The sequence below is a fragment of the Heliangelus exortis genome, chromosome 25 (assembly GCF_036169615.1).
Source record: "Heliangelus exortis chromosome 25, bHelExo1.hap1, whole genome shotgun sequence".
NCBI classification, from domain to species: domain Eukaryota; kingdom Metazoa; phylum Chordata; class Aves; order Apodiformes; family Trochilidae; genus Heliangelus; species Heliangelus exortis.
In genome coordinates, this window is record NC_092446.1 from 1626525 (window position 1) to 1651276 (window position 24752).

The 24752-nt window shown below is 47.1% G+C and overlaps 1 protein-coding gene across 1 annotated transcript; it reads left to right on the forward strand.

The window, feature by feature from the left end:
- The first annotated feature begins 7201 nt into the window (after nucleotides 1-7201).
- CD34 (CD34 molecule) lies at nucleotides 7202-20705 on the forward strand. Its single transcript, XM_071768234.1, has 8 exons — nucleotides 7202-7634; nucleotides 12402-12548; nucleotides 13258-13520; nucleotides 13617-13694; nucleotides 16500-16647; nucleotides 16932-16972; nucleotides 17623-17787; nucleotides 19250-20705. The coding sequence occupies exons 1-8, from the start codon at nucleotides 7553-7555 to the stop codon at nucleotides 19439-19441; spliced, it is 1116 nt and encodes a 371-aa protein (XP_071624335.1). The 5' UTR covers nucleotides 7202-7552; the 3' UTR covers nucleotides 19442-20705.
- Nucleotides 20706-24752: the final 4047 nt, after the last annotated feature.

Here is a 24752-nt window from a genome sequence, read left to right on the forward strand (position 1 = left end):
TGGCAGACAACTATAAAGTTCTGTGTTTAATGAAGAAGTTGGGAGCAGGGAGGTTGTTGTGTGCCCCATGGTTTGCTCTGAGACACAAATAACCATCTGAGCTGGGAATTGACCTGCTTCCCTCCCACATTATGGAGGAATCTGGCTCTGGCTGGAGCTCTATTGACCTCCTGCCACCACCTGAAGGAGGAAAGATGATGATGGGAAAATTCCAGGGGGAAAAAAAAAAGCAAACAAATCTTTCTTCCATAAAAACAAACCAACAAACCTGTAACAATTAATCTGAAACCTTCTAGCAGAGGTCCCAGGAGAGGGCTTGAGTTTCCAAAGAGCTCTCTGAAGCCTTTGGTTTAAGTAATGGAGCCTCAGCCTCCCTGCATCGATCCTGTGCCCTGTGTAACCCCAGAGCTTTAGCAAAGTGATGTGGAGTCACTTCTCATCTCATCCCTGGGATTACAAATGGTGCTGAGAGGGGCTGCATCCCAGAAGGTCAGAGGAAAAGTTCTTGGAAGAGGGAAAAAAAAAAAAATTATTATTATTATTATTATTATTAATAATAATAATAATAATAATAATAATAATAATAATAATAATAATGATAATAATAATAATAATAATAAATAAAATCATAAAATCATAAAATAAATAAATCTGTAGGTTTCCTCCAACTGAACTTAGGGCAGGAAAGGTTCTGCAAGCCCAAACCAGAACTAGTTGTGTATGGGAGAGCTCTGCTCCCCAACCAAGCAGCTGGGGGAGGTGACTCTGCACCAAAGCAGAACTTTTCAGCAGCAGCAATTCCTGCAGAGTCCTGCAAGGGAAAATCCACTTGGTGGAGGTAAAAGGAAAACTATCTGAAAGAAAAACGTAATTGGAGGGACCAGAGTGTTTGTGAGCAGGGGCAGACAGAGGGGTCCTGAGGCTGCTGCCCCAGGGTGCTGGTGCTGGGACCCCCAAATCTCTTGGAGGGGACAGGGCAGGGACCCTGCCAGTGCTGGGATTGTCACCCTGGGCTGGGCAGGTGACATCCTGAGCACAGAGTGCCTGGAAAGCTCTGCTGGGACCTGAAAACCTTCCTGAAGCTCCGGGAAAACCCAGAGTCATTAATTCAGGGTGGCTGGGAACTTTATTCATCTTGGTCACTTCTAATGCATCTTTTATCAGCTCATACATAGATTTATTATTTTTTTTTTTTCCCTACAATCATTGTAGCACTGAGAATAAAGGTTTGGCATTGTGTCCATACTCTGTATGTCGTTTTTATGCTGTTCTTTTGTTGGAATTTATCACATTATATGCCAGACTCTCTAATTGGCATGGTAAAGCAGCTTTAAATGCTAATACTGTTGGATGTTTTCATTTTAATGCAGTTGTCCTGTACCACCCACCCCTTCATGGCAAGAGGGCTGAGAAGATGCCCCTTGCTCCCCATCCCAAGAGGTTTAACTGGATAACATCTGACTGCATCTGTGCTTTGATTTCCAGTGATTCTGGGAGCTTTTTGTTCTATTATTCACCGTAGGTCTGTGTTGTCTGTGCTCATTATGTGTCATCAGAAGGTACCTGGGAGTCTGGAGCCTTCCCAGCCACTCCTATTGTACAAACACATCAATAAATAAGTGGTGTCTGGATTTAGCTGTGTGCTCAGAGCTGTTGGCAGAGCCCTGTCATTTTTTTCAGGTCATCTGGAACTGAACTTGAAACAGTTTTGCTGGGGCATCCATCTCCTCAGGAGCCATCCAAAGGAGCAGCTCTTGGATTTCTGTTGCATTTTATTTATCCTTCCACGACCAAGGGCACGAGATGAAAACCAAAAGGAGAGGATGGATGGGAGGGGGTTGATGTCCCACGTGTGGTGGGTCAGGGGCAGCAGGAGCTGGAAATGCCTGAGGACATCCCCTGCTTGGGGATGGGAACAAAACCTCATTTCCCAGGTGGAAAACAGCAGCAATTTATTATCAGCAATTACTGGGGTGGAGATGAGAGCCCTTGCCAGTCCTTTTTGCTTGTAAAGATGCCTTTGGCTGCTGTTTTACAGCTGGGCTGATGCTTCAGGAACACCCAGACCTAACCTGGGGTTTACTCAGAGTGAAAGCTTTTCCTTTATTTCCTAATTACAGTTTTGGGGTCTCTCTAGAAAAACACCACCGTGGTTTTTAGCCTGTACTTAGGCTACATAAATTACAGCTGGTGGGGATCTTCTCCCTCCAAATAAAAGCACTGCAGTTTTGAGGGTTTCCCTCATCTTGGAAGTGTTGCTACAACCTCTTGGACCTACTGAGAGCAGCTTCTACCACCTGCAGCTGCTCAGCTTTAAGGATGTTTTTTTCTTTCAGGTCTTTTCCAACCTAAATAATTCTATAATTACAAAAATTCCAATAAATAGCTTTTTTGCTTTTTTTTTCTCTTTTTTTTTTTTTTTTTAAATTAAAGTTTAAATTCCACATCTGCTTTACCTCAGGTGCTGTGCACCAATGAGCTGGACTTGCTGCAGCCCTTGGTGATGGATGGAAAGGCCCAAGCCATGAATCCAGCTCCCATATTCCTCTGACATCCATAAATGGGAGAAATAAATTGCAATCAGCAGCCTGCAGATCTGGATGGAGAAGCTAATCTTTGTGCTAAATTACGAGACTTATGCTTTAATGATTTTTATTGGTGTTTTGTGGTGCTGCTGTTTATTATAAAGGACTTTGGAGGGTGCAGTGACAAAAAGCAGTCAATGAAATCATCTGTGTTAATGAGGCTGCAGCTCTGCCTGAGGAGTGATGGATAATGGGACCATGACCAGATCTCTCCTCTCATGGTCCATCTCCTATGTTCTGCAGATCCTTCTTACTCTTCCTATATTCAAATGTGCTGAATTCCAGAAAAAAACAAAAGCAGGTCATGGGCACCCCATGGGCAGCAGCCACCAAAAGTCACCCCTCTGTGTGCCAGCCTGGCCCCAGTGCCAGCAGAGGGGACACAGCGTGGCCTGGAGAGGTGAGTGTTGGCTTCTTTGCTGCTCCTGAGGAATTCTCATGACTTTAGTGACAGCTACAACCCCGGGAAAGGTTTTCAGCTGGGTTTTCTTGCTGGTTTTGCTTTTCTATTTCACCCTGCTAAGTGCTGGTTGGGCTCCTTCCCCACCACCTGAGCAGGGAAGCAACAAGGAGCTGGTGCTGGCTCAGCTCCTTCTGCTGGGTGAGCTCTCACCTCCATGGCTTTCCCTCTTTCCATCCCCAAGCCAGGAGAAATCAGTCTCAAAGACCTCTGAGGTTTGGCTTTCACCCTGGGCTGGGGGTTACCCACCCACCAAGGTCAATGCCCTCCAGCCAAGCATCTTCTGGCTCTCTGCCCACCCAGAGCTTCTTCCCAAACATTCAGCCCCCCCACCCTGCTTCTTCCCACTTAGAAAAACTCCAGCTTTTTGCAGACCTTTGGTTTTGCAGGGTCTTGTTTTTTTTTTTCCAAGGTAATTCCTTCTAACTCGTTCCACCTCTGGTACTGCTGAGGAAAATCTGCATCTGGGGAGCAGCTCCAAGGAAAAATGCTTAAGTGACTTGATTTACATTGTAGGCCCCCCCTTAAAACTAGATTAAAGACCCAGTAATATCCTACAAAGTGCTGAACAGACAGAAGGAGCTAAATGAGCATGGCCTTGATTAGATTTGAACCAACAATCATGGAGTAAAAGTTTGAGGCATAAAAGTGTTCAGCAATCCATCCACCAGATGGTTTGCCTGGGTGTAATCATGTGTAAGCCTCATATTTGCTTTATTATTTGAAGATATTGATTTCAGGGGAATAATCACACTAAGCAATTTGTTTTAATATATCACTTTTATTAACACTATGCTATAGTTGCAACAACTGCGTTTTTTTTTTTCTTTCTAAATATTTCCAAAAGCATTTTAGAAGAAAACCTATTATCTCTAGGTCAAAAGTCTGATATTCTTGGGGTTGTTTTTTTTTTTCAGCCATCTCTCTCTGAAAAATGACTCTGCTGAGTGTAAATGAATAAACAGTAGCTGTGCACAGGATAATAAATATCAGGGCACCCATTAAAGGCAGTTGCAAAGAGGCAAGGCTTTGAGAAGGTTAAAAATAACTCCAAAATTTGCTCTTTCATTTGGAGAAAGCAGCAGCTCCTGAGCATGGTGGAGACTGGAGATGTGTTGTCATTCCCAGGAAGTCTGGGAAGCAGTGCTGTTGGGTTGCTAGGGCTGAGGATTGGGGTTGAAAGGTTCTGGTTTGGGGGTTTTAGCTGTGGGGTTGCTCAAGGAGCTCCCAGGTCCCTCTGCTCTGAGCCAGGGGTGAGCACATCAGTGGGAAAGTTACTGCAAGGCTCTGAAACTCTGGTGTGGCAACGGGGAGGTGAGTGTAAGGTTTGATTTTTTCAATGAGATTTTGAACAGAAAGGGTCCTCTGACACTTCACATCCTCTGGGTCACAGTGCTGGAGTCTCGGGATAGGATGATGGTGGGAATCTACTTATTTCATCTGTCCAAAATAGCAACTTCTAAAGAGGTGAGGAAATGACTACACCAAAACTATTGTATGCCATCTGCCTGCCAAAATACTTATAGAAAACATGTTTCCTGGCATATAACTTCCTAGCCATATGTCTATTGCACCATTCACAATTAAATTAAATCACCCTTAAATACTTGGACAAATTCCCAGCCTATGTGAACGAGCCTTCATCACCATGCTGCATGGAATCTGGACACTTGCGTGTGCTTTCAATTAAAGAATGATCTTAATAAGTAGCTGATTTGGCTTTTTTCTAATTTTTTTTTTTTTTTATCTCTTCATTTGCTGTTCTGTTTCATTTACCTCTTGAGCCATGCTTAGCTGAGTCACCATCCTAAAAAGAGTTCTAAGGCAGAGGCTGCCACGCTCGGGCAGTGCCCGCGGTGGGCAGAGGGATCAGTGCAGCCCCGTGGCTCTGGCACAGGGAATGGCATTTCAGTGCAGCTCAACTTCCACTGGAAGCCAAACCCTCCAGCTTCCCGTGCTCCGTGTCAGGCAGACCAGGTCAGTGGGTATTTTTAGCCCAGCTCTCTAATTTTAGTCTGGTTTTGAAAGGTGAAATAAAAGCGGGAGCCAGACCCGGATGATTCTCTTGGTTTCTTTCATTCAGGAGCTGGGAGCAGGGATGGAGGAGAATGGCAGGAAACCTGGGGGGCAGGAGGCAGAGGTCCCTGAGGCAGCCAGGGTGGGGGGGAAGAGCCCCCCTAATGGGCAGGAGGGGACTGGGGGAGCTGGGGGTCCAGCAGTCAGCAGGGACCCCCCATGGGGCTGGATCAGAGCCCCCCCTGAGCATCCAAGGGCTCAGCACCAGCTGGGTTGGTTTATTCTTTTCCTGCAGCTCACTTATTTTTATTACCAAAAAAAAAAAAAATAAATTTCTAAGCATTTCTCAGATGTTTGCTCTTTCCTGTAGCAGAGTGGTCACAGGAAGCTCAGCAGCTTTTCTCAATGCTGCTCAGAGTGATGGGATGTGGGTCCTCACCAGATGGCCTTCTGTCTTCTGAGCAGCTGAAATGTCCACTTTTAATTCTTGGTTGGGTTTATTTTGGTTGGGTTGGGTTTCAACCCAAATTATCACTTTAATAGGGAAAAAATATATGTCCATTATTTAAGTAGGACCTTTGTCTCACTCCCCTTTCCTCGTTTCATCTTTTGGATTTTTCTAAACAGCTACATTTGCAAAGCTACATTTGAGTCACAGCATCCCTGTGTGCTGGAGTGAGGAAGGATGGGAGCTGCTGGACACAGCTGGGCTCTGTCCACACTCAGGTTTGTTTTTTATCATATTTTACTGGAATAAAATCTCTAGTGGAGCTGTTCAGCTCTGTCATTCAGTACGAGATTACTGAACAGAATAGAAATCTTTATATAGAGGTTGGAGCACATTTCTTAGCTACAGATGTTTCCTTCCAAGAGACATTTTCCTGTCATAGAATCCCAGATTGGTTTGGGTTGGAAGGGACCTTTAAATGTCATCTCATCCAACCCCTCTCCTGTGCTAAAAACAAAAGCTACTGGAATTTTGTCATAGCAATAACTGTGTACACTGGAAATGTTATTTGGGGATTTCTTTTTACACAACACTACCCTATCTTTTTTTCTGTACTTTATCCCCTTTGCTGACTGCAGCCATAGGACTGTAGAGGCTTTAATGAGGGCATCCACAGAAAGATAACACACAGAGCAAGAGCTTCAGAGTCCTTCCTTCCATAGCTATTTTCCTGGACACCTAATTTTTGATTTCCTGTTAGCAACGACTCCTATAGTGACCTCATCATTTAGCTGTAAAGGAAAATAAATCAGATATAAGCAGGCATTGGTTGCCCAGGTGATCATACCTTTTTTTCTTTTTATTTTTTTTTTTAATTCTCAAGTCCAAAATCATCACCAAGACATTTCTGTTGTCTTCAGTGTCCCCAAACATAAAAATCAAGCAATACAAACACCAAGGTGTTTTTAATTTTTTTTTTTAAGTAAATTAATTTTTGTGTGTTTTTTTAACTATCCCTTTTGGAGATACTCCCATTTCTTTAAGGCCACGTTGGGATGCAGTGACTCAGCCCCACTTGCAGCCCATGCAGAGCATCCCTCATCCTGCTGGTCCCAGGTTGGTCCCTGCACACCTGTGCTGCAGCCAGCAGAGAGCCAGGACCAACCCTTTCCACTTGGCAAAGTTCAGCCCAGTAATAATAAAACTGGAGTCAGTATTTCTATACTGGTTTAACATTTCCATAATGTGTTATTAATGGAAATGAGCTCCAGGAAGTTATTTAGCCCTGAGCCCCTCTTCTCCTCCAGCTTTAGGCAGAAACTTTTGCCCGTGGGTTTTTCCCTCCCCCAGCCTTTCTCTAAAGCATTTCATTCATTTTCTCTGTTTGACCCAAGTCACTTCAGTGCAGCAAATGGTGTTACTTCTCCTCAGCTCAGTGAGGATTTCGCATCCTTGAGCTCCTTGCTTCATTTGCTGAGAAAATCTCCTGTCCTGAGGTCACTTTTCAGAGTTGCCCCCGTTCCATGGCACCGGGCAGAGCTCAGCCCCGGGACCCTCTTTGGGATTGGACCCAGGGGCTCTGCAATCCTCTGCTCCTTTGCTCCGGGGAAAGTTTGGCAGAGGGCTCCTCCGCAATCCTTCCTTCCAGCTGGAGCTCGTTGCATCCCTGGGAGGGGGAAGCCAGGAGCTCTCAGGAAAGAGTTAAGCCCGGAGAGGCTTTGGGCTCCTTTGCTGGGGAGGGGGTTGCTCTTTTGTTTGTTTTGAAGCGCTTGGCAGGAAAGCGGGGAGGAGAAAATTACCTAAGTGATAGTGAGGCTGCCACGAACTCCGTAAAAACTGTGAAACCGAACCGGAGAAACTCCACCTCGCAGCCTTGAGCCAGAAGCACAACCCCTGAAGAGAAAGAAACCCACCCCACCAGCGAGTGATCTCAAAGCCTTGAACTCCAACCAAGCCACATGAGCTCAGAGCTGCAGCAGGACTGAACCCCCCACCCCCCCCCAAACCCCTTCCAAGCTGCCCCGGCCAGAGCCTCCAGCAGGAATGCTGCTTTTCCTGGGAAGTTTAACAATGCTGAAGTGGAGGCAGCTCTTCTGGATCGCTCTCTGTGTCCTGGAGCTCTCCGGTGAGTATCGGCTGCGGAAACACCAGGGCTGAGAGCAGCGAGCCCAGAACGGGGCAACTTCTGGGTTAACTTCGGCTCGGGGCTGGTGGTTTAATGGGGGTACTGGGATTTCACAGTGAGAACACTGGTAGGGACACTTCCCAGCCCAGGACACTGTTAGGGACACTTCCCAGAGCACCGGGCATCCCTGTCAACACCTCCCAGCCATGTGCTGCAGACTGGAAGTGCTGCTGGGATGAAGGGGAGAGCACTGGGGATGGGAAAGCTCCCTGAGATATCGCAGATCCCATAAAGGGGTTGGAAGTGCAGCCCGCAGAGCTGTGTACTCAGGCTGTGCTGGTGCAAACCAGCTTCGCTTTTGTTTTGTGGCAGAAACTGTTTTCTGAAAGCCAAATGAACCTCTGTAAATATGCAAAGCTCCCATTCCAGCTCTTCAAATATTCATCTTATGAAGAAGTGAGTAACAATACAGTGATTTTTCTCTAGGTAGTATTTTTCAAAGGGTTAAATTGTGGGGAAATACTATCATTTTGCCCCAAACCCAACAACCATAGAGTAGTAAAAAAAGACTAAAAAAAGTGAAGCAGCACTCGGTGTGCTGGGACAGGAGCCAGGGACCCGCGGGTGTCTCCTCAAATGTAATTTTTCCTTACATGAATGTGAGTGACTAAATCCATTGAAAGAATTTGCTGTGTTTTGTTCTGTTCCACAGTGCTCCTTTCATGTTCCCTTTGCTGTTGAGGTGCATCGCTCACCTCAGCTCTTGTGCCTGACCCTCCAGTCTGTGTTAATTTTACAAGAATGAGAAAAACAAAAGCTTCTTAAATAAATTTCAGGTCTGTCTGGTTGGGCTGAAGGGAGCAGCAAGGGTGGAAGACAAAAACGTTTACCTGAAAAGGGGAAATGTGGGTTCCTTGTAGCAAAAAGCAGAAGTGATAGTGATAGATAAAAAAAAGAAAAAAGAAAAAAGAAAAAAAAAAAAAAAAAAAAAAGTGCTTTGCCTTGTAAAGCCAAAGCTACTGAGTGACAGGGGGGCTGATGGGGTTGGTGCTGCAAAATGTCATTGGCACAGGCAGCATTCCCACTCCTGCAGGATGTTCCAGGGCTCTTCTGGCACTTGCCAGAAAGTTGAGGAGTTGGATTCTTCAGTGTAGCTGCTGTGCAGAGCAGAGAAAAACCTGGGAGCTCGCTGTGGGGTTCTGCAGGCTCCTCACCTCCCTGGGGAGTGGGAGAGAACAACGCCAAGGATTCAGCTGTGCAATTCCCAGTGGGAATCCCAATTTCGGGGATTTCTGCTCAGGTTTGCTCCTGGCAGTGCTGGTAAGGGTGGAACCACCATCTCCCCCTGCCCCAGCACAGCCTCAGCTGAACCCCCCTGTTTTACAGGAGAAACAAAAAGCAAAGGTGGGGCAGGGGCAGGTGCCCTACAAGTGTGGGTGGGGGGATGCTGGGTACCAGCCCCAGGCTGGCTCCAGGGCAAGGAGCAGCCTCCTCAGGGGAACCAAATTGCATAGGAAATGTTCAGTTCTGGGCTTTGCCAGATCCTCTGGGGATCTGCTGAGTGGCAGTGGGTGTCAGAGCAGTTTATGCTTGGCCCTGGTCCACAGACAGGGCTGATATTCCGGGGCTGCTCCAGAGCTCTCTGCCCACGCAGTGGCACGATGCTGCGAGCTGCTCCTGGTGGCAAAGTTGGGTTTTGACCAACCACGTGCAGAGCTTGGCTCAAAACTGGCAAAGGAAAGAAAGTTTATGGTCTCTTTGTACGTAATACAAACTTTTTTCTCTTTATGAATTGTAAATTCTTTCTGGTTTACATCTTTTTTTTTTTTTTTTTTATTCAACTCTTCCAAGCTTGATTTTTTTTAAAAAAACTTACTTCATTTTAAGGAATTCTTTCTATCACCTGTTCCTTCCACAAGATCTAGAGAACCTCTAAATATCAGGGAAGCAAAAGTGGCTCTAAAACTCACAGCCACTTGAGTTCACCATCCTTTAGAGAGCTGCACATCTTGACTGCTGAACTCAGGAGCACCCTGGGTCCCCAGGAAGGCTCTGGAGCAGCACCCAACCCCAAGGAAACCCTTGGTCCAGCAGCTGGGACTTGGGGTGAGGGCTTGGGGGGGGTCCCCACAGCCCCCTGCCCCGTGCGTGACTGCGGCCCCACACCCACATCCTGTCTGGGAGAAGGAAAAGGGGGAGGGAAGGAGTTTTTATCAGATATTTCCAGAGGGAAGAGGGCTCCACCCGCTTGAATTCCTGCCACATGGCTGGGAGCTGTAAAACTCCAAGGCGTGAGTAATGCAGGCGGGAGCCCTCGGAGGAGCCCAGCTCGGCTCTGGATGCTGAGATCCACATCCTGGGGTTCCTCAGCCCTGGTTCTGGCAGCCGGTGGTACCGGTGGTTCCGGTGGTACCGGTGGTGCCGGTCCCCGGAGCTCGCAGCCAGAGCTCAGCTCTTGGTGCCCTGGTTGAGCTTGGGAAAAAACTTGGTTGAAGGCACAGAAGAGTGGGAGACTCTCCCAGGTTTGAGCTCGGGCTCTAAAGGAGGCACCCAGGTAGCAAAGGGTTTACAAGAAGTTGGTGAGAGCACTGCCCAGGGCCCTGCTGGGCTGCAGCAGTGGGGCAGAAACTCCTGGCAGAGTAGGGCAGGAATTAGGGAAGTTTTCTCCTCTTTCTCCACTATAGAATTTTGCCTCCCATGGTCCCGGTTTAGTGCTCAGTTGGACCAAACCAACTATGTCAACATTTAAATTTTTGTTTTTTTAAAAAAAATCTGGTTTGAGCTAATTCCAGAGCCCCGTTATTAAATTATCTTTAGTCACCAGAAGCATTTATTTTTAAAAGCTAGATAGCAGCAGGTACTGTCAAGTACAGTGCTATTTCACAGGGATGTGTGGCTTTTGCTCCTGCACTACCAGGTGAAGATTTCTCCAAGGTTAATAAATGACTTGTCTTAAAATCTCACACCCTTAATACCAACAAATTGACAACGTTTAGCAAAGCTAGTAAAAACGTATGGTGCAATAAATGACTCACTTCAGCAGAGCACCATGTGCATTATCCAGCCCACATCTGGACTGTTATTTATCTCAAGAGTCCCAAGGTTTCAAAAAATGCAGCCATATTTTCTATAAATGTGTCTGCACACTCTACAATAAAGGGAAGGGGAAGAAATACTGCGTGACAGAGCTTCTCCCAAATTACACCGAGCAATAATCCAGGCTTCAATTTATGGTATTCAGTGGTGAAAAGACTTTGATTAGAAATACCTCTGGTGCTTTACAAACATCTGGAACAGTTCAAAGGTGCCTGGGTGGCTGTGGCACTTGGGGAGGTCAAGTCCAGGCCCCACATTGCTCCGGTGATGTCAGGTTTCCTGCTGAAGTCCATGCAAACCCAAAGCTGTACACAGAGCGTGGATTTAGCTGTGTTCTGCTCCTTGTTCTGGGCACACAGTCTTGCCTCCTGCTTTTCATTTGTTAAAATTCATCAGAAACCCATGGTGATTTAAGGAGTTGGAAATGAGTTGTCTTGGAGGGAAGAAACTTCTCCCTTTAAAGAAAAGCAGTGCCAGAACCTCTAAATCTCAGCTCCAGACACCTGCACCCAGCCCTCGGCAGGGCCCCCGCCTCCCCCACAGCAGCTGCAGCCTGGAGGGGGGAGACTGGGTAGGATGGGATGAACTGGGATGGGTTGGGATAAAATGGGGTGTGCTCCCCACCCTCCAGTACAGCCTCTGCCTGCTGCCCCCAGCTGCCAAACTGCACCCTGGTGGTCTCAGTCTTTGCTTCTCGTAAACCATCCAGGTTCTCTGGACCTGATCCAGCAAAGTGTGAATGTTCTGATGGAAAAAAAAAAAAATAATCCTCAGCAGGACGTCAGCTGCAGTGCATGACCCTGCAGGACATCAAAGTGTGTGTGAAAGTGGAAATGTGTCCCCAGCCCTGATGCTGGTGCTGGGCAGATGATCAGGACCTGTCCGTGCTGCCCCATCTCAAAGGGTTGTTTGGGAGGATGAAATAATTCTTCTTGGAGCTTGGGCTCCCCTGGGCAGAAATACAGATGAAGCAACGTATTTTGTATGATCTTCTCTTTAGTGCCTGGATAGGAAGCTTAAACAGAGATTGAAACTGTTTGTTAAAGGTGGAAAGAGATCTGAAGAGCAGAAAAGGTTAAGAAATGGGAAGAAATGCATTTGCTCTGCCTGTACAGTTTGTTTCAGAAGGAGGAGCTGAAACTACAATCTTTGTAACATACCAGGAAGCAATATATAAACTTTAAGTTAGAGCAGCAAACCATCCTCCAAACATTCTGTTTTACCTCCAAAGATGTTTTTGCTCATGAGTCAGAGCTGATCCCGAGCCAATGGGAATGTTTCTATTTACTTTGAGCTTGTGCCTGCAACTGCAAATCCAACTTATTTTTCCTGAGGCGCACAAGTGATCTCTTCCAAGGCCTGAGTCTTTCCTCCAAGGATTATAAACCCAAATTACTATGAAATCCAGCTTTGTAGAGAGCTCTCTGCATCCCTGGGTAAGCCCAAGGATTGGGCAGGAGGAGGGTAGAAATGATCCCGTCCTCCCCCAGCACCCCCAGGGACCCCCTGGAACCTCTTCAAGGCTTCCCCAAACTTTGGTCCTCACCCAGCCAAGATGTTTGAGCTCCTCCCAGATGAGCCCCAAGCCAGCCTGCCCTTTGGGGACAAGAAGAAAGTGAATTTCTCAAAGCAGACCACCCACCCATCCCTGACCTCTTCCTTTGTCCCCAGGAAATGCTTCTGGGAGCCCCACGGACACCCCCACACTGACGGCCACCGAGATGAAAAGCACCAGCAGCAAGGCAGCCACTGGAGCCACTGAGACCCCCAGAAACTCTGGAGCTCCCAGCAGTGCCCAGACAACATCAGCAACATCTGGTAACTGCTCCCCTCACCTTGCCACAACCCCCACCCCAATTCCTGGTGGCATTTGCATGAATAATCAGATTTATTCACACCACAGCCTTGCCCTGAGAAACTGCACCATGAGCCTAATTATGCTCAAAACTTTTAACCCTGCCCAAAACATCCCACCAGGGACACCCTAATGATGCTGTCTTCAGGAGGGGCTGCTTAGACCAGTCCTTCCCAAAACAGCCAGAAAGTGCTGGGACAAAGATGCTCGTTAATTTTTTATCTCTGCACACCTGTGCTGAGCAAAGAGCACCCGTCTGAGGTCTGCTGGACTTTCTGCTGAGAGGCCAGGGGTGCTCTGGGGTGCTCTGAAGCAGGGCCCAGGTGCTCAGTGCCTCCCCCTGTGCTGTTTGAACTCAGCATTTTGCAGGGCAAGGGGATGGGTGACAAGGGTGCTGCAGGGGCTGGGCAGGGGCATCCTGGCTGGGGCACAGGAAATGAGCCCTTTGTAAACAGATTCTGAAGCACATGTAACAATTAAGTAGCTGAAGCAAGTCTAATGTGCCTTTCTTACCCAGCCAATACCAGGTTCTGGTACTGCTGGCTATGACCAATCAGTATTGTACTCCAGTCATTGCAATGCCACGCACTGATCTGAGAGGGCTTGAGCCTTCTCACCTCTCTTTTTCATTGCATTTTTTCCCACCCCAACCTGTGGTCGGGTCCCTGGCAGTCAGCTCCACCTCCCTGGAACTCAGCAGTGAGCAGCCCAGCCTGCAGCCCAGCTCAGCCCCCCCCCAGCCACCGGGCACCCCCTCGGAGCCAGCCCACAGCAGCCAAGAGCTCTCCACAGCCGAGAGCCCAGAGGAAGATCCCAGCACGACAGCAGAAACCCTCAGGTCCACAGTGGCTCTGGAAAACCCTCCTGCCAGCTCGGAGCGTCCTCCCACCTCAGCTGCCACCACTCCTCTGCATCCCGGCAGGGACAGCCCAAAGGTGAGGCTGTGGCTGGGCACCTCCTGGCCATGGGGCCACCAGGAGGCTGGATTTGTCCTCTGATCCCATCCCTGTGGTTTTTCTTTCCCCTTCCAGCCCATCACGTGCCACAACATCAAAGAAGTGAGCGACACCGGAGCCATCTGCTTGCAGCTCAACGAGTCCAACACCTGCGTGAGTTGCAGCCCCAGGGTGGCCCTGGGTCTGTCCCCAGGGTGGGGACATGGAGGGGGAGAGGGGAATATCCAGGAGAGGGGAACACCCAGGACGAGGGGTGGGGACATGCAGGAGGAGAGGGGAATATCCAGGAGGAGGGGTGGGGACATGGAGGAGGAGACAGGAACACCCAGGAGAGGAGAAGATCCAGGAGGATGGGTGGGGACATGCAGGTGGAGAGGGGAAGATCCAGGAGGAGGGGTGGGGAGATGGAGGAGGAGAAGGGAACACCCAGGAGGGGTAGGGACATGCAGGAGAAGAAGGGAATATCCAGGAGGAGGGGTGGGGACAACCAGGAGGAGAGGGGAATATCCAGGAGGAGGGGTGGAGACATGCAGGTGGAGAGGGAAACACCCAGGAGGTGGAGGGGGACATGCAGGAGGAGAAGGGAACATCCAGGAGGAGTGGTGGGGACATGCAGGAGAAGAAGGGAATATCCAGGAGGAGGAGGGCATGCAGGAGGGGAGGGTCTGCAAGGAAATCCCTAAGGGCAAGTCCCTGCAGGGGTCTCAGGCTTGTAGACCCCCCCCCCCCCCCATCACTCCTTGGGGGGTCAATTTGGGGTGGGGGGCTCACCCCATTATCTCAGGGCCGAGCATCTGAGCTGTGCCAGGCTGAGGGAGGTGGGGATGCTCACTGCAGTCCCAGGGGAAATGCAACCTCCTGCTTGCATAAAAACTTCTTTTTCATGACTGAGCTCTGGGGTCACTTTAGCTTCTGAAGTAACCCCCCCCCCCTGTTTATCGGGAAGCTGCCTTTGTTCCTCTCCTTCCGCTTCCCTGTTGGGAATGCAGGAGCCTTTTTTTTGTCTTGCCAAGTGCCCGAGGAAAGGGATCAGGGCGTCTGGAGGAGCACGGGGGGCTGGATGATGCTGGATGATCAGTGTCCCCATCTGCACAGCCTCCTAAGGGAATGCCTGCCTCTAACTGCCCTTGGCCTTGTGCACCAAAAATGAAGCATTTAGCAAAGCAGAAACGGGACGGGCTGAGGCACAGGAAACCTTCCTTCTCCTTGAGGCACCCCAGATGGTGTGGGATCTTGTGGGGCTGGGCAATGCCCTGGGTAGAAAACGACAATGATTAATTTTAGTTGTGCTGGCCAGCTATCCTCCCCCCCCCCCCCCCCCCTTCTTAGGGCGAGTTCATTCTTACTCGGGTTTTCTCTACAAATTGGCCACTAAATGGCACGGAGAGCTGGAACTGTGGGCAGGGACCGTCCTTCAGCCAGGATTCCCATGGAAAGTGCTCCGGGAGGGAGTGAGTCTGATCCCAGGTGCCATCTAGTGGGCACTGGTCCGGTTTGGGACACGATGCACTCGGGCACCCAGCTCCGTGGGTGTCTGAGGAACACTCAGAATGTCCCACCCAGTCCTCTCCAACCCTCAACCCCCCCTCCAGGAGAAATGCTCCAACTTCCCCACTCCTGCTCTGCTCACCAGGAGCTCCAGGTCCCAGGAGACCCTTCCCATGCCTCCATCCCCACAATTTCCCCAGACTGGGACAAACCAGCTCTGGCTGGACCTGGGAAGCTGATAAGAACCTCTGGGAGAGGAGCAGGATAGGAGGGACTGTACCAGGGGCTGCTTTCCTGCTGGCCTTTCCCAAAGCAAATGAGCAATAAGCTGGCACCCGGCACTGCTAATTGCGAAGGGAAATTCTGACACTCAGATGAGTTCTTTCCACAGCAGAGAAAGGAAAATACACACTTGGGTCTCTTGTTCCATCTCGGCCTTTCTTACTCCAAGCCAAGCTCTATAGAAACAGCTGAAAATGATTTGTTTGTTATTCTCCCATGGATGAGTTTCTGCATTTTTTGTATGCTCAGAGGATGTGGCAATCGGAGCACGATGCTGAGGCCATTCCCAGGCAAGGAGAGGAAGGCCCTGAGGTGCCCTGCTCTGCCCAGCACTGCAGGACAAGAGGGTTTGCTCCTCTCCCACAGCTCTGGGATGGGGGAAATCTCCTGGAGAGCAAGAGGGGAGCAGGGGCAGGGCCCAGGACTCAGCTGGAGCCAAATTCTGCCTCAAGGAGGGGGCACAGCCACAGCTGAGGTGATGTTTGGGAAGCTGATAAAGGGTTTTAGCAACTGTGGGCTCTGTCTCCAAGCCTTCAGTGGCTGAAAATAGACCCAAGGAGAAAGCCTGTCCGGTTTGATAGAGAATTGGCCTGCAGAAGGAAAAAGCTGCAGCTCCTCACTCCTCTTCCTCTTCCACCCAAGAGTCGGCTCAGCTCTAAAATGTGAGAAATTTGTATTTTTTTGCTTAGCCTTTGATCAGCAACCTAGCAAAAACATTTAAGACATTTCCTAAACAGGAAGGCTCAATGCTTCTTTGTTATTTCCCTCCTTTCCCAGCCCCTGCCTGGGACTCTGAAACAATAGGGATCTTCAGGAGGCTGCTTGGAGTTCAAAAACTGAAGGGACTTCAAGGGCCCTGCAGACCAGATCCTAAATTTAACCTTAATTAAATTCTGTTTGCAAGAGTTGATAATAATATCTTTGCTTAATTTAGTCTTATTTAGTTAAGGAACGAAAAATAAGGATCCCCATTTGCCAGGTGCTGGTATTGGGGACTGGGGTGAAGGACCCAGCCCAGTGCTCTTGGTCACTGGTGGTCACTTCTCCCCAGCTTTGTGCATCCCAGAGGAGCCACCAAACACAAAGGAAAACTCCACAAAGCCACCAGCAGTGTCAGCAGCATAGCTGGGATGGAGGATTGGTCAGCTCCTTTAGCTCAGTGGCTGTTTTGTTTTCACAATTCTGCAGAAACACTTTCTGGAGATGAAGGGACTGGAATTGTGGAGCGTGATCTGTGAAGGGAGCACCCACCCCATCCCCTCCCCCTGCCAGATCAAGCTGGCTAAATCTGAGGTGGACCAGGACTGCATGCTCCTCATCCTCGTCGGTGAGAGAGGTCAGTGGGGCCAATTCCTGGGCTACAACTGGTCCTGCTGGATAAGGAGCTGGAGGTGGGAAACAGGAGAGGGGGTGGGGATGTGGGACACAAATCCTCACTGGCAGCCTGAGGAGCTCTTCTCCCCACAACTGCTGCTCTTCCTTCTGGGGTTTTACCAGATCCAGGAGCAGCAAAAAGCCTGAGAGCTCCTCTGTGCCCAGCAATGCCCAGGTCTGCAGCACTGGCACTGGCTGCAGTCTGAGCCTCTGGGTGATGGGCTTCTCCTCTCTTAAACCTTGCAGATCCAGCTACAGACGTGCTCCAGGAGACTCATTGGGAAAAGGTAAGTTCCTTCAGCAAATTCTGATTGGAAAAAAAAGATGAGTGGCTGGAGAAAGGAGATTTTTAGAGGGCTGAGACCTGTACCTGCCTCTGCTTCAGGGTTGAGCTTTGGCACCAGAGATGATCAGAGCCATCTCACCGTGAGAGCACTAATACAACCCCTGAAGGCAGAAATACCTGAAGTAGCATAAAATTTGGAATTTCCTTAAAAAAGGACTGGATGCCAACAGTAGTTCTGAGGATGCAATTGGTGCTCTGCTTCTTTTAAGCACCTGCCATGGATTCCCCTTCTCAGCACAGCAGTGTGGCTGCCAGGGGGCTGCAGAGCTCCAGGTGCCTGTGCCAGCAGAAAGCTTCCAGCCGGGCAGATCCATGCTCTGCATCCCAGGTCCAGGCTCTCCTGTCCCGAGGAGAACATTTCCCTGTGCCACAGGAGACACTTGGATGGAGATGAGACCAGTAGGATGTGGGAGTGGAAGGGGCAAGCAGAGAGCTGAGGAGCTGGGGCAGCCAAGCTGGGTTTGGTTTTCCCTCAGGTGGCTCAGGAGGTGAAGAGCTGCATTGTTCCAGCCTGGGGGCTGCTCAGCAGATGCTCATGTTTCCTGTTTGTCTGACTCCCGGCTCTCTTTGGTGGTTTGTGTTTTTTTCTAGTTTGGAATAAAATCCCTCAAGAGAGGGAACGTGAGGAACCACCAGGATTTTTCTCAGAAGACCCTGATCGCCCTGGTCACATCTGGGTTGCTGCTGGCCTTCCTGGGCTTGGCTGGCTATTTCCTGATGAAGAGGAGGAGCTGGAGCCCGGCGGGGGAGAGGCTGGTCAGTGCTTACAGATGGCAGAGCCACGGGTAGAGAAGGGGCAGAGCAGAGGGCTGGGGACCCCCAGCCTGTCTGTGTGTCCCCAGGTCACTGGGACATTGTGACCGGGGTGGGCAAGGCAGGAGCAGGGTGAGAGGAAACCTCTCCTGCCTTCTGGAATGAGCTCCAAGCTGGGAAAACCACCCCTTGCTCCTGCGGGTAGCTCCAACACTTCTTTGTGCTCAGCAGGAAGAACTCATCCTGCAAGACCCCTCCAGAGACACCGAAACCTTAGGAATTTGTCATTAAAAGTGACACTTTTAACTTTTCCAGTCACTGCATTTGAGTTATGTCTGTCTTGTGCCAATGCTGTAATAAAGGCTCTTTCTCCCCTCACTTAACAAGCGATGGTAATAAAATATATCCAGAAAGAAAGAGAAAGATATTTCCTACTTCCCTTCTCCCCTCCCAGGCAGGCTGACTGCTGAGGACTCTTCCCTACCAGTGACTTTCGGGGCCACGAGCCCTCTGCAAAGTGAAGGGGGGGCTGTGCTGTTCCCCCCCAGACAGCTGTGTCCTGGGAAGCCATCAGGTTGTTTCAGTGCCAGGAAGGATGCTCTCAGATGGGGAGTGAGGTGCATGTGCCAGAGACAGGGATGTGGCAGCCTGGGCCCTCATCCCCTGCTGCCTCTGGGTACCAACTCCTGGATGCTGGCAGCAGGAAAGGTGCATGGCAGAGTTTCTGTGTCCAGCACACCCATCCTGCTGCCAGGGACAAGGGTGCTGAGGGTGCTGAGGATAGGGTGGGATGCTCAGTGCTGGATGCTGCTGAGAAATGGGGAGCAGGGCCATCTGCCACCCCCTGCATCCCTGGCAGACCTGCCATGGTGGGGACAGGGACAGCTCTGCTATGGCTCTGGCTCCTCCAGAGGCCTCTCCTCCTCACAGTCCCACAGTGTGTCCTTGCATCTGCAGCCCCCCCCAGCTCTGCAGGATGCTGATGCTGCTGGAGCCCAGGCCTGCACCTCTGCTAGCAGCTTGCTGGGAGCTGTGGAGCTACTTACAGGCTGAAAGGAAGAAGGATGGGGAAAGAAAAAGAGGAAATTCCCAGAGCTTTCATTCAATTTTGCTCCTTACCTGACCAAAGTGGGAAGCAGAGGTGGTCAAACACAGCACAGCTCTGCAAACCCAAGGCAGGGTCAGCTCCCAAACCTGGGTCTGCCTCCCTTTTCAGGTCCAAGGGAAAAAAAAATATATATACATAGTTCCTGGCTGGTTTTCTTGCTTCATTTTGTCACGGCATGGTTCAGCCTCTCTGTCCCCCTTCCCAGCAGCAGGAACAGGTTCCCATGCTGGCAGTTGTTTGTCCCTCCTGTCCAGGAAGCACAGGCAGCTGGCCAAGCCCTGCCTGCAACCAGAGCCAACTCCTCTCAGCCCTGTCCCTTCCTTAACTCTGCCTTTTGTTCTTTACCTACCTGTTTAGGCTGAAGACCCCTATTACACAGAAAACGGGAGCCAGGGAAACACGATGTTGATGGTGCCCCCCCAGGAGCAACCTGAGCTGCAGGAGAAGCCAAACCTCAACGGAGGGACTCAGGAGAACGGGACCGGGCAAGCATCCTCCAAAAACATCAGCTCAGCCCGGCAGCACAGCCCTGCTGACACTGAGATGTGAACCTCACCGGGGAGCAGAGAAACAAGGGAGAGAAAGAGCTTTCTATGGACAGTTAGGGAATTGCAGACCTTTTTTTTTTATTATTATGATGATGGTTTCCGTGAAGAACTTCTTCAAAATCAGCCTAAAGCGCACGAAGTGGAGGAGCTGCCAAGGAGCTGCTTCCCCCCCTCCCCCTGACCACACAAGACATTTTTTCACAGCTGTTCTCTGCTTTTGTTGTTAGGAGAACATAATGAGAAATACAAGTGCCCTTAGCCCTGAACAGCTTTTAAGTGGAGGCAGAACAAAGCTACAGAAACCTTGAGCCGTGCTCCCAACAGCCAGAACTCCTGGTGGCCGTGCACTAGGCTGATCAAAATAGTTAAATTGGGATTTCAGTGACCAAAACCTCTCTGGTTTCAGATAATTTTGGTTAACAGAGTTATTTTTTTGTCTCTTCTTTATGTTTAAGTGCAGGATTTCTTCCTCTTTTAAGAACATCAGGCATTTAACCCTCCTCCTTCTGCTTTGTCTTTAGTATTTCCTACTCCAGCAGAATTTGCTGAAGCTCTGTGTAAAACTTCCCAAATGGAATTGAAGGTTGAAACATGAATAGACCTCAAACTTGTTTCTTTTTCAGTCCTACCAGTATGTAGGTAGTCATTTAGAGCAAAAATCTTCCCCAGCCTGTGCCCAGAGTAGGACTTTGGAAACAGAAGATGCCACAGGGCTCCCAGTGGGATGAGAGCTGGGCAGCAGCCTGGCTCCATGACAGGGTTCTTCCCTCACAGTGGATACAGGAACAAAAAAGAAGTATTTTTCCCTTTGGTAAGTGAAGTCCAACATCAAAATCCCAGCAGGAGCAGCAGGTTCTGCTCCCAAGGCTCAGCCTTGAGCAGGGGCAGCTCTGGTGATGCTCCAGAGGCTGCAGTTCAGACCCGAATCCCTGCTGGCAAAAGCAGAGAATCCCACACCCAAAATAAGGATAAAAATTTGCCCTTGAAGCTGATCTGCCCTGTTGATAGGGAAATTATCACAACCTTTCCTCAGTGCTGAAAAAGGTTCGGGGTTTTTCGGGGTTTTTTTGGTTTGGTTTTTTGGTTTTTTTTTTTGGTACAGTGTTCAGTCCATCAACACTTTGGGCTGTTTCCACGGGTGAAAAGTCATTTAAACACCCTTTAAAAATGCTTCAGGTTCTGTTTGTTTTGGTGTGGATTGCTTCTCCCAAATCTCATTGTAAATAATCCCAGCTGAAAGAAAAAAAAAAAAAAAATTAATAATACCTGAGTATTAAAAAAATCAGCTTCTCTGCTGTGTCCTTGGAACAAGAGTGTGTTTGTTTATCCTCCCGGGACGCGTGGCTCTGGCTGTGCCCGTGCCAGCACAAGGAGGGGACAAGACCTCTCCAAGAGGTCTTTTCCCAGCAGAAATAAGATGACAAAAAGCTGTGGCTTGTTCCGTGCACATTGTCCCTGTCTTTCAACAACACATCTGCAGGACAGGGGACGTGCAGCACTTCATTAAACCTCCTTTGTTGGATTTTTTTTTTTTTGGTGTTTATGATGCCCAGTTAATTCCTGGATAAATTAAGGGAAGGGATCTGCAGGGCTGGGGTCAGGTCTGACACCAGGGGTTGGAATTCTGGGGGGTGTCTGTGAAGATGAAGATGATGAAGGCTTCTTCACTGTGCCCTAAGCAATAACCAGCAGTGGTTCCTGCCTCCCAGGGTGATGTCTGGAGTCCTTTCTCACCCTGTGGTGATGCCCAGGCTGCTCAGAAGGCAGGAGGAGGCTCAGGGCTGGGTTTTTCCTGACCCAGCTCCCTCCTCTCTGGGATGCCCTGGTGTGTTTCTCCCAGGGATGGGTTTGCAGGGGATTTTCAGGGAGCTGGGGCTGCTTGGGGTGTTTTTTTTTGTGGTTTGTTTTTTTTTTTTTTTTTTTTTAATCCCCAGTTGTTTATCTCATCAGCAGTACTGAGTGCACTGGAAGTAGGAGATTTAACCAAACATCAGGTGTGCTTTTCACAGCTCGGGGGACATCCAGCAGCCAAGCGGAGACAATCAAGCTACAGTCAATGGCTTTGGCAGAACAAAAGCTTTCCCTGAAACATCCAGGTTGGGGGAAATGCCGCGAGTAGCGGTGGCTGGGGGGGGGGAGATGGTGCCGGGGCAGCGGAAAAGGCTCCGCTTCCAGCTCAGGAAGCTTCTGCCTCTCTGTAAACACCGCCAGGCTCAGCTCTGGCCCTGCTGAAAGGGTTTTTATTCCTATTATTGTTATTCCTTCCTTATCAAACCCTTTGCATTCCTTCCCTGCCGGTCTCAGCGCCCGCCGGGCATCCTCCTCCTCCTCCTCCCTCTCTGCCTCCGGGCTTGAGCTGCTTTGGGGCCACTTCTGAGGATTTTGGAGGGGATAAATCCATCCCAGTTTCCACCAGTGACCTGCTGGTCAAGGCTGATGCAAAGGGCTCATGCCTGGCTCATGCTCTGACATCCAGTGCCTCTAGAATCTGTCCAGCTGGTGGGGACCAGGGGGAAATGTACTTATTAAAATAATCAGCATGAAAACATCCTCTGGAGAAGAAAGTGGCAGACAAAAAGTGTTTGAATAATGTAAATCATATAAATAATACCAAAAAATAAATATACGAATATACACTAACATAAATACACATATGAATATTAATATAGATGTGAGTGTAACCATTAACATAAACATAAATTAGATATAAACACAGATATAAATGACACAGCCATTGCCATGGCCACCTCCCGACCTGGAACAGAAGCAGGAGCTCTGTTCAGACCTCTGTTCACACCCAGACAGCCCCAAATCCTTCTGCAGGCTGAAATCAAAGCCTTTTTTTTTTCAGATTTGAATGAAACACCTTCCTCATCTGCACTGCTATAAAACCCTACAGTGAAATGAAGGTGCTTGCTCTGGGCATGGCTGAAACCAATCAAATTTACCCCAGCAAACAAGTTTTAATTAAGTCTTATTAGCTGCATCCCTCAGTGAATCAGCCATGTTTTGCATAATAAAAAGAGCACAACTTTCCCAGGTGAGCCCAGGCCTGCAGTGTCTCAGGGCAGAACCAGGAGCCCCCTCTCTCCCTTTGCTGGGAGATGCATCTATTTTTTTTTTCATATATATGGCTTTTTTCATATATATAGAAATATCTTTTTTTTTTTTTTTTCAACAGTTTAATGCTGGGGAGAGCTGCAGGATGCCCAATTCCTACTCATGGCCCTTCAAAGCTTCCCAAAAAATGCTGAGTGCTCCTGGTGCTTCCATGCTGGGACAGATTTACTCCAGCGTGGTGCTAAAATTCCAGTTTTAGGGTCAGTGCCCCCCGTGCCCTCTCGTGTCATTTTTTTTTTTTTTTTTTTCATTCCCCTATGAAATTTTTCCTTGCGATTTAACTTCAAGGCTCCAAAAATTACCTCGGGGAGGGGCTCAGCCCTGCCCCCAGGGTTCTGCGGGACTCGGAACCAGAACCAGCACCATGGGGCGGTATGGGACGGGGTGGTGCTGCCCTCTGCTGGAGCCGCTGCGATACAACACGGGGGGCTCGGAACCGGAGGATGCTCCTGGACCGCGGGACCGGGGCCCAACCGGCAGGATGTGTATGAAAAAGTATGAAAAGTATGTGTATGAAAAGTAAATAGCGTATAATTGTAATATAATATAATCTATTATATGAAATATAAGTATTTGTTATATATAATAAGTACATATATTTAATAATACGTGTTAAAGTATGTATCACCTTATTATAGAACACGTTATAATATTAATATTAATTAGATTTACTAATTATTGATATATAGTTACATTCTTGAGTATTAGTTAATGTAATTCTATTAAATATTTTTTATTAACTGATGCTATATAATTAATATTTTTATATTAGTGTTTGAATATATAAGTAAAATTCTGATAAATTTTATGGTATATATATTAATAATTGTTAATATAATAATGTATAGATTAATTAATTTATAAAATATTGTGTATAGTAGGGAATATATAAAGTATAGTACATAATAGATGTTCATATTACATACTATAAAACATTGACATATTAATAAGCTATTAATGCATATTATTAGTTATGTATCAACACACTATACTACCTAACCAATATTACCATATTAATTATTAATAGATGTATTTTAATTATTCAACTATACGGTCATTATTAAGTGGCCATGAAGAGTCTCCCAGCACTGGTAAAGGGGGATGTTCAGACTCATTTCCTTTCCCTATCTAATCCCAGAAAAAAAACAGGAATCACAGAATGCTCATGAGTATGTATTATATATATATATATATACATATATCTATTCATATATATATTATGTACTTATAATTATTCTTATATTAAATTATAGATACGTCACATATCACTTATATGTTATATATTATATATTTATTATATATTATACGTTATATGTTATATATTATATGTTATACATGATACATTATTATGTATTATATGTTATGTGTTATATATTATATATTATGTATTATATGTGGAATATATATCATATGTTAAACATATATATCAAGTATAATGATAGCATGATATGACATAATATATAATATAACATAAGAAATTATATATAATATATTACATATGTCATATATTGTGTTCTATATTATGTAGTATGTTATATATTACATACTGTATATTGTATATTATGTGCTATGTTGTATGTTATATATTATACAATCTATAACATATTATATTATTATATTTTATATATTATACATTATACATTATATATTAAATTATATATTATATATTATATATTATATATTATATATTATATATTATATATTATATATTATATATTATATATTATATATTATATTATATATTATACATTATACATTATATATTATATATTATATATTATATATTATATATTATATATTATATATTATATATTATATATTATATTATACATTATACATTATATATTATATATTATATATTATATATTTATTATATATTATATATTATACATTATATATTATACATTATATATTGTATATTATATATTATATATTATATATTATATATTATATATTATATATTATATATTATATATTATATATTATATATTATTCATAACGTATTGTGAAAATGCCTATAAATATGAATATAATAAATATATCACTGCAGTGATGTGATGTTTCCACCTTTGCTCTCAAGCTAAAGGGAACAGCATTGCTGCAGGGCTTTTCCATCCTCCAGAAAAAAGAAAAAAAAAAAAAAAAAAAAAAAAGGGAATTTCCACCCCTTTGCATTACAGGCCCTTCACAGG